Source organism: Gallus gallus, chromosome 4 (genome assembly GCF_016699485.2).
Source record: "Gallus gallus isolate bGalGal1 chromosome 4, bGalGal1.mat.broiler.GRCg7b, whole genome shotgun sequence".
NCBI classification, from domain to species: Eukaryota; Metazoa; Chordata; class Aves; order Galliformes; family Phasianidae; genus Gallus; species Gallus gallus.
Window position 1 is genome coordinate 17574229 of NC_052535.1, and position 14935 is coordinate 17589163.

The following is a 14935-nucleotide window of genomic DNA, read 5'->3' on the forward strand; positions in this document are numbered from 1 at the left end:
GTCTCTGTCTATGAGGCCCTAATCCACAGGAAACAAAACGGAGGAAATGAAGACTGGTGAGACAAGTATAGGCCCACCAAGGAGATGAGGAACAGGGCTCCCGAGGGGAAGCTCAAAGCTGGCACTAACTATTATGGGGCACACATGTGCAAACAATAGAGGCAACAACATCTTTGTGACAGCATCCTGCAGAGAAGAGGACTGCATGCTCTGGAAATTCAGTCCCACGAGTTCTTGGAGAAACACTCCCTTTGCAGAAGAAGAAATAATTGCCATAGTATAAATAAATAAGCTAAACCTGCAATAAATACATATGTTCGGAGAGCAGCAAACCCACATTTAAGTGGAACAACCACTGCATATTGCCGTAGTACAGCAGAAAGGTTGAGGGTTACCTAAATTGCCACTTGAGAAAGAAAAAGCAAGACAAGGAGGCTGAAGTAGCGCTAGCCAGCACAGACAAATTGGTTTGCTAATGGATCTGATGCTGACTTAATCTTCTGATTTAGCAGTGCCCTGAGAGCCTCTTCTTTTTGCCTCCCCTTACCTAAATGAAATTAACCTATTCCAGAAAATTAAGGACAATTTATCAGGCCATTGAAGGTGGACTGCTTGTTGGAGCTGGGGCTGTGTTGTTCCACCCAAGACAAAAGAGAAACTTGGCAAATCAGAAACATGAAAATGGCAGGGCTGGCAGTGTCCATGCGGACTCTGGCTGCCTGGCACCCCAGTGCGCAGCCTGCACACTCTGTCCTGCATTCTGGAAGCGCTACGCACATTGGTGCCACAGGAAATGTCACTGCCAGCACATCAACCAGCCAGGGGCTTCTGAATGAGCACTGCAGGGCAGAGTATTTTGCTGCAATCCCAAACCCTTTTCATTCCTCAGTGAAGCTGAAGGTAGCTGAGGCTGCACAGGGGACTCTGCACGACATCGCACTCTCCTTTGTCACCTTCCAAGCACAAGGCAAGACCCATGTCATCAGCAGCAGAGGGCTCAGCCCTGGCTCTGGGGACACCGGGAAGAGCCGGAAGCATTTCACATGAGCTACTGAAGCCAGCATTCACAGGTCCTTTGCTCCATTCCATGACCCGCCTGTGGGTGGTGGGACCCTCCTGCACCTCCTGCAGTTACCTCCTCCCTTGCATGATCTCTAGCAAAAGTGCACGCTGAATAAAGAAGTGATACTGGGATCGTTACCTATGTTGAAGGTTCTGTTGTGAAAGAAGGCAAAGCTGATGCTTTGCCCATGTTGCCAAATTGAAAATGTGTTGGGAAGGTAACAGCTCTGGTGACACTATGTAAAAGCAGGGGAGCAAAGCCCTGCTCCGCAGCGCACAGCCATCTCCTGCCTATTCACAGATTGTTTTCCATGGATGTGGTCTTTTGTTTACATCAACACTTGTGGCTATTGCAACAGTCACACAAACATCCAGCAGATACAAATTCAAGAGCCTAAAAATGATATGCTTATAATTATCATTAATAGTCATTATGAAGGCATCCGAGAAATCTTCCAATCCCCTATCCAGGATAATAGAATTCTGAGTTTACCAATGCTCCGGAGATATATTTTGGAAACTAGAATGACATAATGCAAAATATATTTCATTACCCACGTAACATCCAAGACAAAACTAGATATTGGATAAAGGCCAGTTGAGAAGTCACAAACTTTTGCAGTTCTGTAGCTCACAGGGTATTCAATCTTTAGATAATTGCACAGACTCAGACTTCGGCACATGGTATCACACAAATGATTACCTATATGCACTCATTTCCCAAGATACATGATCACAGAAGCCTTAATGGGAGGACACTGCACAACCTAATCGGGAAAAAAAAATAAACATACTTCATCCTCACAAGAGACCGTTAAGACACTGAAAGGACGTGGAAAACTGGAAATAGCATCCATGCTGAGAGCATAAATGATCTTTCTCTTAGGGAGAACAGAATTGGGCTGCTGCACCTTATTCGGAAAAGCAGAAAAATATTTGCAAACACAAGTCCTGTTACGAGAGCCATAAATCCACATCCCACAGTTCCTACTGTTCCTCTCTTCTCATTTCTACCTTGGCCCTTGTTGCTTTCTTCTATATTTCAGAGGACAGGGAAGGGCCAGACATTGCTGTAGCCAAACCCATCACATCACTTCCCCTCTCAGCACAGGAGGTCCCCAGGCGATTCCCCCTCTCACAGGGACTTTCCCAGCAGGGCAGCTCCCGGAGGGAGTGTGACCTACCTCACTGCTTCTGTAGCAGCAACATCGGGAACACAGTCTTAAAGGATGGCTTTGACAGATGTATTTAACAACAGTGTGCAGGCAACATCACAAGTTAAGCTCTTGTTTCTGGGACTTTTTTGTTCTTCCAACCCCTCATCACATCCAGAGCACGAACCATCTAATTTTCAGGTTTTAGGAGGAGAAAGAGCATAAAGCACCACACAAAATCAAAACTGCATAAAGTGCTTGCTTATAAGGTAACATTAAACTCTCCTCCACTTCAAATTTTCTCTCTAAATTGTGATGAATATGTACAGTATTTTGAGTGGAATAAATCACAGCCCCTCCCAGAAATGACACAGAACCCCGAGGCAAAGGGCTGCAATACATGCTGTCTTGGATAAGCTGTAGATATTTTCTATATTTTAATTGTTCTCCTTATGCTTAAGCATCCTGCAATTTCACCTCTGCATATAAACCATGTCTTGGATACTGACCACCACCAGATCGAAAAGTGTTCAGAAAGCCAAGTAAATAAGATCCATGCTTACCACGCTGGATTACTCCGTGGAGACCAGAGGGCTCACGTGCACTCTCAGGAGAAGAGCCGCAGCACAGCTGGGGGTGATCTGCCCCCTGTCCCACCAGCAGCAGCAGCAGCTGCCTCCCAGAGAATGCACACTGGGCTGCGGTGAGCCAGCGTGCCCTGGGGAATGCTCCTCCTGTCATGCAGCCAAGCAATCCACGCTCACATGTAATATTAATACAACACGCTCACTTTTCTAATGAGAGCACTCATTTTTAAATGCTGCTCTGGTAAATATGCAAGAAAATTTTACAAAGTGGTTCACGTATAAAGCTTTCATGAATGAATGACGCTAAGTGGAGGAGGAGATAAGGTGAGGAAGCAGCAGCTGAGGCTGGGAAGGGAGGGAAGGTGCTGTGCCTACATGAGACAATGCTGCCAGGGTCCAGGCGCAAACAGTGGCCAGAAAATCCAACTGATTCAACAAAAACTCACCCTTACAAAGCAGACAAATCTTGATGAGTATCTTCCAAGAGAAGCCTGCATCGCATGAGTCTAACTTGGTGTTAGCTCAGGAATCTCCAACAAAGTCATAGCCATGCTGCCCGGGTAACGGCTGCCTGGGGCTTGAGGCTCTGCTGGTGACAAACCAGTGGGAGAAGGCCGGCAGTCCCTGCAGATGCCCTGGCTAACCAGGTCAGGCGCATGTCTTGCCTAGAGTAAAGCTCCCATCATATATAGAGTGGTCCAAGCTGCATCCATTATACAAGACATTCTGAGAGCGTCAGCTCCATGCTTGCTGCCAAAGAGCTCTACAGGAAGTACAGGAAACATGCTACAGAAAAAAGTCAAACCACTCTCTTCTCAAAACAACACACAGGGCCGAATTTTATTTTCCCCATTCAGTAGAGGGGAATAATCCCACACAACAGCACATGTCCAATATGATTGCTTTGGAGAAATGAGAGGCTTACACCTTAGGGAAGTGTAAAACCTGCATCACTAAGGTTTCCTCGGCAGCAAGGGAACGAAACATTGCCTCCTGGTGATTAAGAATGTAATTATTATTATTAGTTCTAAAACACTTTGAATTACAAGGTACATTTTCTTTAAATGGGCACTATCATTAGTGCAAGCCGATGTGAACCACTGATTTACCCGTGACTCAATAACCCCATGTGTTTGGTACACTCAGCACTTTTTGCTCAGCGCACTGTCTTACTGGCTGGTTGCCATAAACAATCAATTGAAATGTAAACAGAAGCTTTTGGAGCAAAGTTATTCAGAACAGGTATATAATTTAAAACACCAACTACAGTGATATCTTACTAATGATTTCTTCTAAACTCTTAACATCTATATGTGCACACTTGGATCTCAATAAAGCTTACAGGCAATCTCAAGTTCAAGGCCATATTCAAGCAAAGCTTTCCACTTGGACTTACTCTAAAACTGGGAGGAAGTCTGCCAGGCAGCATGAAATTTCTGCTGATAAAATCTGAATCAGGCTTCCCCCATGGTGACGTTAATAAAATATCTCCTATTAATCTGCAGTATTTCCTCCACTTTCTAAAGTAAAAAAACCTGGTTCCACTGACTTCATATCAAAGCAGGTCCTAAGCAAAATTAACCATGGAAGAAGAGAAAAAGACTTTACAAGTTTCCCAGATACACCGCTGACAAGAAATGACACATATTTAACTGTCATGTAATAGCAATATAATTTTCATACTGAAAAGAAAAAAGTGGCTGTCTACAAACCAGGATTGCACTGCAGGAAAAGAAGTGTCAGAGCCTGCTTGTTTGATTTCATCCCACATGTAAGGAAAAGTGGGCATCTTTCAACACTCACAGCAAATGAACAACAGCATCACTTTCAAAGGTAAGAAAATGGTGAAGGACCAGCTCATCAATGCAATGTGAGCACCCCAGCAGCTGCAACCTGCTTTGTAAGGTTAACAGTCCACCAGAAGATCTGCAGCCTACTCTGGGGCAAAAAATGTCTCAAAAAAGGGAGTGGATATGAGAGAACTGCAGTCAAAATGTAAATAAGGAAGGACAGATGCCACTGCGGGAGGGCAGAAATAGTCTCACTCCTTGTAAGACCTACTTGTTGCTTGCCCGCTGCTCCACTTCCATTTCTGTATAATTTATTCCAAAGCAAATTTATTATTTTAAAGACTCCACAGAGAAGGCGGAGAAAGCAGTGCCTGTGCTGAGGGACACAATGCTGGTGTTCACCCACTGGTTTCTTCTTGCTCCCACACTAATCACAGAAGCTTTGTCTAGGCTGGGATTTACCAAGATTTTAATTAACAGTTTCTGAGGGTAAAGCCACACCAGGAAGGCTCCCCTCATTAGCTAGTTAGCTAATTGTCCCAGTTAGGCAGGGCAAGACAGTTTGACTCCCTGGTTTCCTTGCACAGAAACCCCTCACCTGGCACTCCCGCAGGCTGGTGCCCGGCTCCGATCTGACTGTCCTGCAGGAGGACTGGGCAGGCTGCAGCAGACAGCATTGCTCAGCCTTTTGGTGCCCACGCAGACTTGTGCCATGGTCACCACGGCTGTCCTGCAGTGAGCAGAGTGTACTGACAGCCCTGCTGAGCCATTGGTGGTTCAGGGCTGACTGCTCAGCACCCATCAGTGAGCTCCAGGGTGTCCGGCCACCCTCAAGCCAGTGCAACTAGGGGAACATGCCCAAAGGTGGTGCTAAGATCATTTAACACACCCAGACCTGAGGCTTCTGCAGAAGACACTGAGCAGATGGTCTTAGAAGACACCGACTCGCTGGTTAAACCCAAACTTTCAATGTTCAGGAACAAGAATGGCCGAAGGTCAGAAAGCACACAGCAGTGCCATCATTGCAGGGCCGTGCAGGACCCTGCACAGCATTCCCCTCCTTGTCCCCAGCCCAGGGCACGGCCCCGTCCTCCTCCTGGGCACTGTCATGGCCTCTGGATGGGATTAAACATTACCCATCCGGAGTGGAGAAAGAAAAGCAAACAAAACGCAAAGGAAATGGGGGGGGGAAGTAAACAGAGCGTGTGTGCCCACCTTCTCTCTTCCTGACACCACACAGAAATGAGCTTTCTTCACAGCCTCCCAGACTAGAAGGCAAAGATCAGTGAGCTGAGCCCCCAGGGGATGCAGATGAGTCTGATGCCTATTTCCTAATTAGAGGAACTTCACTTTAACTAATCCAAGCATAATGTGTGGAGACGCGCAGCACTGCGTAGCACAGCTCATCTGGGGCATGCATATTGTGCTGTGGGCACGTTCTGCTCCAAACAGAGTCTGTCCTGAGAACACCGTGCCACAGCAGGGCTCTGCTGGGGCCTCTGTGAAGAGCTGGGCCGCCACGAGGCCTTCCCCCTGCCCTTTCATGTTCCCCTTGCTGTTGGCCAAGACCCCCAGCTCCCTCTCAGCGGGGCTGCTCTGCAGCATCCCATTCTCTGGGCTGTATCTACAGCCAGGGCTGCTCCTTCCCAGGCACAGCATCCAGCACTTGCTCTTGTTAAACTCGATGCAATTGGTGTTTGCCCAGCTCTCTTGTTTGTCTGAATCTCTCCAGAGGCCTCTCTGCACTCAACATCAGCAAACTTACTCAAAACACCTTCTAGTTCTACATTCAAGTCAAGAAGACAATAAAGAGAACTGCCCTGGGGAACCCTGCTACTGACCAGTCACCAGCTTGATGGAACTCCATTTACTATGACACTTTAGACCTGACCCATCAGCCAGTTGCTCACACAGCACATTCTGGTTTTGCCTCGCCGTATGCTGGACATTCTGTGCAGAAGGATGAGGAGCCCACCCTGAGCTCTGCTGCACACCTCCCAGCCAGCACTGCACCTGCGTGGCAGAGCAGCCTACAGAGTGTGGGCATCTGCTGAGGGACCGGGCGAGGCAGGAGCCAGGGCTGCAAGGCAGGAGGTGCTAGTGCTGCTGTCAGGCTGCCAGAAGGCACTGAGGGAAGGGTCCTCACTCAGCTGAAAGAAGCCTAAAACCTCCAGCCACAGCTGCAGAAGTACCTAGCCCAGGAACACCTGCAGGGACTGCTGCTGCTCATGGCACAGAGCCAGGACAACATGCTCAGGAGGCTCTGGCCAGACCACCGCCCCAGGCTGGACCACCACCTCTCCACAGCACATCCGCTCCATTGGTCCCAGAGCCCACTGGTCAAACTGGGGAACACTGTGCTGCCCCACAGCCTGCTGTTTGCTACAGCCTCGCTGAAGCAAGAAAAAGGGCTGACCAGCAGCATCTCTCCCAGGCTAAGCCCAGCAGGGAGCTGCAATCCCCTGACAGAGCCCCGCGTCCAAGCGGGCCAGGAGAGATCAGTGCTCATGGTGGGAGTCTGCACTACGAACTGGCAGAACAGATGAGCAGCTCTTTAAAGCAGATATCCATGATGTACAGAGAGAAATTATGTCATCTCAGGCTTGTAGCAGATGCTGGAGAGCGTGTGGTGCTAAAAAAAAAAAAAAAAAGAAAAGTACTCTCAAACCACCTACATGAAGTTGGCAGCTTTCTAGGACAAGGAAATCCTGCAGGAGCTGGGAGGAAACGAGTCAAAGCTCCCCAATGCATATGAGATATGAAAACAGAACATGGTCCAACATGATGCCTCTAAAAGGTCAGTTTCCCCAAACCACAACCAACCAGACATATAAATAACTGAACAAAAACACTTAAATGAAAACAAATGTGGCAGTGTTCACTGGGAGATGTTCAAAGAGACTTCGGCAGAGTCCTTCTCCTTCCAAAAAGAGCAACACCACATTCAAAAAAATTTACTTTGTTTAAAATAAGGATCAGGACGGGAGCCAAATGATGAACTAAGTAAATAACAAATAGAAAATGCATTACACAATTAATAGCTGGAAGTAACACATTTTGTAAAGGAAGCTGAACAGTATGACAAGAAATAATGGCTACAGGTATGTCAGGAAAAAAAGCAACCACCTGTCCACACAACAGGCTGATGGTAAAAACGTACAGCCATTGTAAAGCAGAAGCATGTCTCTTTACATTTGCAGATATGAATGACTTATCTATGTTTCAGTCAGAATCAAGTTCTCTGAACTTCAGAAGCAAGTGGGAAAAGTATTCAACACTACTGCACATCTTTCAGGTCTGCAAAACTAGGAGTGAGGCCATGCAAGGGAGCTCCCCAAAACCCTATCAACAACCTTTGTAAAAGAAAGCAGAGAAACATGTCACTGGGCAGTGCGGAAGTTCCGGAGGTCCTGGAACAATAAATAAAAGCCCACTCAAACACAAATGCTTGCACTGTGCCAACATTCTCAAGCGGCGAAGGGCTGACCCAGGAAGCACAGGCTGATAACCCTGGCTGCGGCCCACAGAGTCAGGCAAAGGGCAGAGCAAGCAGCACAGGACTGGAGACAAAAACACAATTAGTGATGGTCAGCACAGCTCTGCAGGAGGAGGGCCTGTCAGACCCATCTGAGGGCTTCTCTGAAACTACACATTTGGCTGACAAAGGTAACTGTGCTGACATAACGCGCAAAGACTTGTGCGTGGCATTTGACTTGGGCTGGTGTGACAGCCTCCCACAAAACCCCCGGCACAACACAAGCACTGGGTGTGTGCGTTGCGAGGAGACAGAATGCTGGCAGAGCCCGGGGGCCCTGGTGGAGTTACACCCACGCTGAGTGTCCCATGAAGGCTCAGCTCCCCAAACAGACGACGTCTCTACCGAGGAATAGGAGCCACAAGGCAGCAGAGCAGCTTTCTGCAGGGAAGCTCCAGGCTGCACCAGGTTTTCAAAGAATGTACAATCTGGCTGCATGCCTCTGTTTGCACAAAGTTCAGGAGAGCTACGGAAGCGCATATCCAGAGCCTCTGCCCAAAGAACAGGCTAATTCTTTTAAAATGTTGACTATTTCTTAGTGCAGTTTTCACATTTGTAAAGCTAGAAGGATCCACAAATGACAACCTGCACGCTCAGATACGCAGCAGCTCCCACTTGGTCGTGCGTCTGCACATGCCATATAATGCACGTGCTATTTCCCACATGGGTCTGAAGTTACATTCAGCCCTCTGAGCTCCATCCAGCAACAACATGGGGAGTATCACCACCCGTCTGACACGTCCTCCTTCCCACAGGGAAGGCAGAGTGCAATGCTTTCTCCCAGACAGTTTTAGAGGTCAGACTGCGAAGGCTTTCAGCTGCCAGAAAAGTTCACTTCTCCTCATCTGCCTCCATAAAGGCACATGGACACCTCTTCAGCCAGAGGAGCAGAGCTCTGCCTCATGAACTAGTTGGCAGTTGTGCTTCTTGAAAGCTCACTAAGTGGGAGCAGCATGGCTGCCCAATGTGGTCTGGGTGTCATGGTCATGTCAATTAGCCTATGACCAGTGCTTATGTTCCTCATTCTGGGTTGATGGTTGGACTAGATGATCTTAGAGGTCTTTTCCAGCCTTAATGATTCTATGATTCTACGATTCTATTTTGCCTCAGCCTTCTCAGTGTCCCGCACCTCGAACACACAGACCAAAGCCTGGGATCCTGTTTGAAGCTCCCTGGCTACATGAGCAGCTCCACACATGGGTGTCCAGGTGTTACTCCAGGGAAATTAGATGCCAGCAGTTCTCCAGAAAGGCTGAACCAACCACTGCCAGGGAACCCCAGAGCTCTCCATGAGTCTGGGTGCCCTCTGCCCACAGCCATCACCTTCTGCACTCACCCAGTGCTGGGCAACTGCTCTGTGCCCAAGGCAGATGTCGCTGGCAACTGAGCACATGCCCACTGCACTGTGCCAAGTCCCGCAGAGAAGCCCAGGACCAAAGCCCCATCCCCATGACAGCGATCACACACCAGGCAGTGCCAGCTTCACAGCCCAGTCTGGTCCAGCTCGACCTGGGTACAGCGCTGGCACCAGGTGAACAACACTGCAGAATCTCCTACAAGCTTGCTCCAGCAGCAAGGCTGGGTGCAACCAGGATTTGGTAAGAGCTGCCACATCCACAGTGGCATCCTTTTCATCTATTGCTTGGCTTAGTGTAGGCTTGAACAGGAGCAGGAAAAGCCTTTGCTCAAAGGACTTCCAGCCAGATGTTGCACCATGCCAAGCCCCACTCCTGGCACCGCCCAGGGGCCAAGGGGAAGCAGGAACTGCTCCTGGTGCCGTAGCTGCTGATGTGCGATGCTGTGGGAGCGTCTTACACACACACAATCTTCTCAGCCAAACAGGATGATGACAACCAGGTGGTGGTTGGATGTGTTACCTTAATGAACTTCAGACCACCACTACCTGCCTGACCACCTCCGTCCCCTGCTGCTGAGCTCCTCCAGTGTTGTCCCCATCACACCCACACCACCAAAGCAGGACTTTTGTCAGGTCACCTGAAACCAGCTGCTGCTTTGAAGTGAGCACCTCAGACTCTGTGCACACCATCCACCCAGGATGGTTAATGAGAGCTTCACCTGTGCTGGCCTCAACTGTGGCTCCCAGAGGCTTTCTGAGACCACAGGCTGCTAGGCAGGAGGAAGATTCAGAAAATATCTCCAATCTCATTGAAAGGGAAAGTCGTTCTCCCCCACTTTTGCAGTCACTTTAACTTAGCTCACAGGGGTGACAGTGTCACAACATGCAACGTGTTCAAGGGGTGAACAGAATGAAAAGCAATGAAAGCCTCGATCCGTTTGCTTCACTTCCCTAGCTGACAACAAATCACTGGCTGTCTGGGGGCTCTGTTTGTCCTTCCCACCACCCACAAACTCACACTGCTCACGTTCTGAAACAAAGCTGAAGACAACGGAAAATGTAATGCATGTTCACGTACTGTGGATACCACAGGGCACATTCCTTGAGCCGGTAAAAACACAGAGACTCAATGGCAGGGCTGCTGCCTCCCACCCTGCCCCAGCCAGCAGCCACACTGTGCTGCCAGAAATCATATGTTGTCCCATCCGCCACTGGTACAGCCCCTACTTGTACAGAACTCTATTGAGTAACTCAGTATCTACAGAAGATAGAGAGATCAGCATCTCCAGAATGCCTTTAACTTTCTCTTGTTATAAATACCGGAGACGTTTCATCCAAACCATTTAACAAGCTATAAAAGTAAAGGTCACTCAACGTCTCTAGCTGTAAAAGCAGTCAGTGTACCCTCAGCAAAAGGCACACTGTGGTACCCAGTCAGCAGCACCACGCAGCCTGCGTGCAGCTCCCCTCGGAGCCATTTATGTACTTATATCCTCAAATAACACAACTTCAAGGCAAAAAGGAGGATGCCCTCAAAACATACAGTTCTCTTTAAAAGGGTTAACAGCAGTATCACCGTTATCACTTTCCTAGATTAACTCATTACTCGAGCCAACGTACAAAGCTTCAAAGCAGACTCTCAAAGCACCGTGCAGAAGCTCTGCTCTGCTGCCAGTTGGTCATCCGAAGCTCAGCAGCTTCACGAAGCACCCGCTGGCCGCACGGCGGGGACGTCGCAGCCCGTGTTTGGCAGAGCAGCAGCTCTGCGTCCAGCGGGAGCTGCCCCCTCCGCACCGCTGCCTGAGAGGTCCCGCTACCGACGCCTGCTTCCCCTGCTCCTTCCCGGCTCTCTTCTCTTTGAAACCGATGTGGGCTTTACCTGGATCGCGACCGGAGGACGGGCTCCTTTATTTGCAGCTGTCTCTGGGAGACAAAACTTCGAAGAAGTTGGAGAACAAAAAGAAAAAAAAGAAAAAGAAAAAGAAAAAAAAAGCGACGTGAGGGGAGAAAAAAAGACAAAAAAAAAAAAAGAAAAAAGACAGTGAGTCCGAGCAGCCCGGGGCAGCACCTCGGGGCCGGCGGGGAGAGGCGGGCGGCCCCGCTGCCCAGCGCTCGTGCGCGCCGCCCGTCCCTCACCGCCCCGCGCCCAGAGGGGCAGCGCCGCCGTGCGGGGCCGGACCCCATCCCGTGCGGGGCGGCGGAGTCCCGGACACGATGCCGCTCCGCCCGCCGCCCCCCGCCCGCCCGCGCTCACCGGCGTTGCGGAGCTTCTTGTTCCTCAGCACCGAGAGGATGACCAGCGCGTTGCCCAGCACGTCCACCACGATGGTGACGATCAGCACGGCCGCCAAGCCGCTGGCCGCCCGCGCCGCCGGACCCCCCTCCAGCCGGCAGCCCGAACAGCTCCCGTTGCTCCCCGGCCGCTCCATGCGCGCTCCGCCCGGCCCTGCCGGGGCCGCTCAGGCCGCCGCCGCCCGCTCCTCCCCGCCGTGGCTCGGGGGGCTCCCACCGCCCCCTCCCCCGGGCGGTGCCGCGGCCCGGCCCGGGGCGGGGCGGGGGGGCCGGAGCGGGGCCGGGGCAGGCAGCAGCGCTGTCCGACGGCGACACCGCGCGGCAGCGGCGGGATGCGCCCGGAGGTCCGGAGCGGCGGGGCGGGGGGTGGGGCCCGGCACCGCCCCTCTCGCAGCTCCGCCGGCCGCGGTCCGTGTCGCGCGGGGCGGCCGCGGGGCGAAAGTTGGACCCCGCTCCCCTGCGGTGAGGGCTCGGTTTTGCTCCATCCCACCGTGAGTGGGAGAGCGAGTCTCCGCCGTCGGGTTCGTTCTGCGAGCGCGTGCCTCTTGCCGCTGCCGTCCCGCGGCCGCGTCCATTCTCAGCCCGGTTTAGAAAGTGAAGCCAGAAAGCGGGTTTTAGTGGGAATGCGGTGAGCCGCGGCTGCCCCGCGCCGTCGGACGGGCTTCGCAGGGAGGGGGTTGTTGTCCTGAGCGCGGCAGTGTTCAGGAGGCGTTTGGATAACTCCCTCAGTGATATGCTGTGACTTTGTCACCTCGGGAAGACTTAACCCACGTGTACAGCAAGAAATGAAAGGCAATTGGACTCATGAAAGGTTCCCTCCTTCTGAACTATTCTATTCTGCTCTGTTCTATCCTGTCCTGTCCTATCCTACCCCATCCCTCGGATGAACTTGCTGAATTCTACACAATTTTGCAAATATTTTCGGTCTATACCAAACATCTTCCTCTACAGCTTTTTTTTGTGTCCGTGCCCAGAACCCACCTGCAGTACAGTGTAGCTTCCATGGACACGTCCTTTCAGCAGTTCTGGACTTTCAGGTGGTCTGGTCTGTGCTGTTTTCACCACTTTAAGACACTTTCAGATGTGTTTGGGACATGGAGAGCTGGGCTGTGATTTCCAAAGACCTCGGCTCAAATGCAGGTGCCTTGGGCTTTCTGGCTGCTGAAACTAAGGAATTCTGGCTGAAGTCAAGGGCAAAGCTGTGCTTTCAACAGATGTGTGTGATGCCATCTCCTCTCCTCCAGCTGCAAGGCTTTCAAGAGTCCCAGCAAATCCACACCAGACTATTTCCTGCCAGCATCAAACCCACTTGTGCTGCCCCAGCCCCCCATCGAGGTGGCTCCCGAGCTGGGTGCCCTATGGTGCCAATGTGCAGACAGTTGCTAAATGACTTGGTGGGGGGGTGCAGGGTGCCATAAACCCACTGCTCCCCACAGCTGCAGAGCAGGGCTGCTTGCTGGGAAACATCCTTGGCAAGAGCACCCATGGGAGCATCGAAGCTGCCCAACAGAGTCTTTGGCCTCACTTATGTTATACACATACGTATGTACATATGTGTAAGTTTAGTAGTGGTGCAGCTTTAAAATGATGAAGTAAGAAATGTTTTTTCACCTGGTAACTTCTTTCAGTGCAAAACTGAGAGCTGCACCAAGCAGTCTGTTCCCCAGCACAGAGCCCTGGTGAGCAGCTCTGTGCAGCTCCGCTGGCCACATCTGCACAGTTACAGCAACCCATCTCCCTATGACACTCAGAAGAAATTATGATAGATGGAGTGAGCAACTGTTTTCATCGGTGGAGCAATTGAGATGGATCGTTCTCGGGCTGTTTCCTCCCACCTTCCTGCTAAATGGACTCTTCACAGTTTCAATTAAGATAAAGCTGGTATGCCAGGAACCAGTGGCAAGGAAAGAAAGGAAGGTGGATGGATCAATAAGACCTTCCTAATTATGCTTTGCCAGAACGTCTGATGTAAATCATGCCAAAATAAACGTATTCAGAGTGTTAGGCTCATTTGATTGTGCAAGAACTGCAAATGTGATCACAGGAGAAGGTGACCAAACGAGAGCCAGTAAGCAGGGCTCTGTGGTTCCCAAAGCACACGTGGCACACACACACCGAGAGGAAGATGGAGCAGAATGCACCTGGTGCACACAGGGCTGGAGCACTGCCTACCCCTCCCTCCTTCCCCACTGTGCTCAGCATGGGAAGAGTTAACCAGGTGTATGGCAACAAATGAAAGCTTGCATAATTGAAAGATAGCTGAGGCATTAATCTTCCTTCTCGGTACTTTGAGTCCTCTTTAAAAAGATTATTTTGTCTTCAGAGACAGCTTTAATGCTACTTAATGAATCGCTTATAAATGAGGTATTCTTTCCCCTATACAGGGATGGGCTGACTGCTATACTGATTTTCATCAATGTAAAAGAGACCATTCACTTTTGTCAAATACACAAATATAATGGCTACTCTCCACAAATACCACTACGCTGCTTGGTGTACTTAGGGCCAATTTTGCCCATCCTTTTGGCCAAGCCTGGTCAGTGGCAGCGACATACACACATCCCTTAGCTGGCTCTGTGCAGCTAGTCGCCTTTTGACTCATTTTTAGGAAGGACAGCTGCAGAAGGGCCTGGCCTTGGGCACCTCCAGAGATGGAGCCCCACAGCTTCTCTGGGCAGGAGCAAGGCAGGAGCTCATAACCTGCCATCAGGGTGCTCTGCAAAGTGCTGCTATCAAACCACGCTTTTCATAAAGGCAAGGGCTATGTTATGCACACAGTGTGGCTCCACTGGCAAATAACCCCAGTCCTTCTCACACATAGAGAGCATGCAGTGTTTCAGGGACCCAAACCTTGTTCTGACTGCAGGGTCGCAACCTGAATGGGGGCATGCCATGAGCACTCTGCTGCCTTCAGCAGGTCCAGCTGCACTCCCCAAGTACTGGAATGCAATGGCTTTGTGAATGGTCTTGTTGTATCCCATCCAAAATCTCAAAAGGGAGCACCTCTCCCACTCGTTGTTTGAGTGAGGAACAGCCAGAAGAAAACTGTTTCTCCAACATTTGCCCTACAGCAGACAAGTTGTTCAAGGTGCTCAGCGCTCCTCAGAGGACAATAAATAAAAAAAAAAAAGGAAAGCCTGCCCATGGCAGACTGTCCC

At 50.4% G+C, this 14935-nt stretch overlaps 1 protein-coding gene across 1 annotated transcript in view; it reads right to left on the reverse strand.

The window, feature by feature from the left end:
• Positions 1–11954, reverse strand: part of GPR50 (G protein-coupled receptor 50) — a 29513-nt gene extending 17559 nt beyond the window's left edge. Inside the window, exon 1 of the mRNA NM_205361.2 lies at positions 11740–11954. Coding sequence (NP_990692.1) covers positions 11740–11914 — 175 coding nt within the window. The 5' untranslated portion in view covers positions 11915–11954. The remainder of the gene's footprint in view (positions 1–11739) is intronic.
• Positions 11955–14935: the final 2981 nt, after the last annotated feature.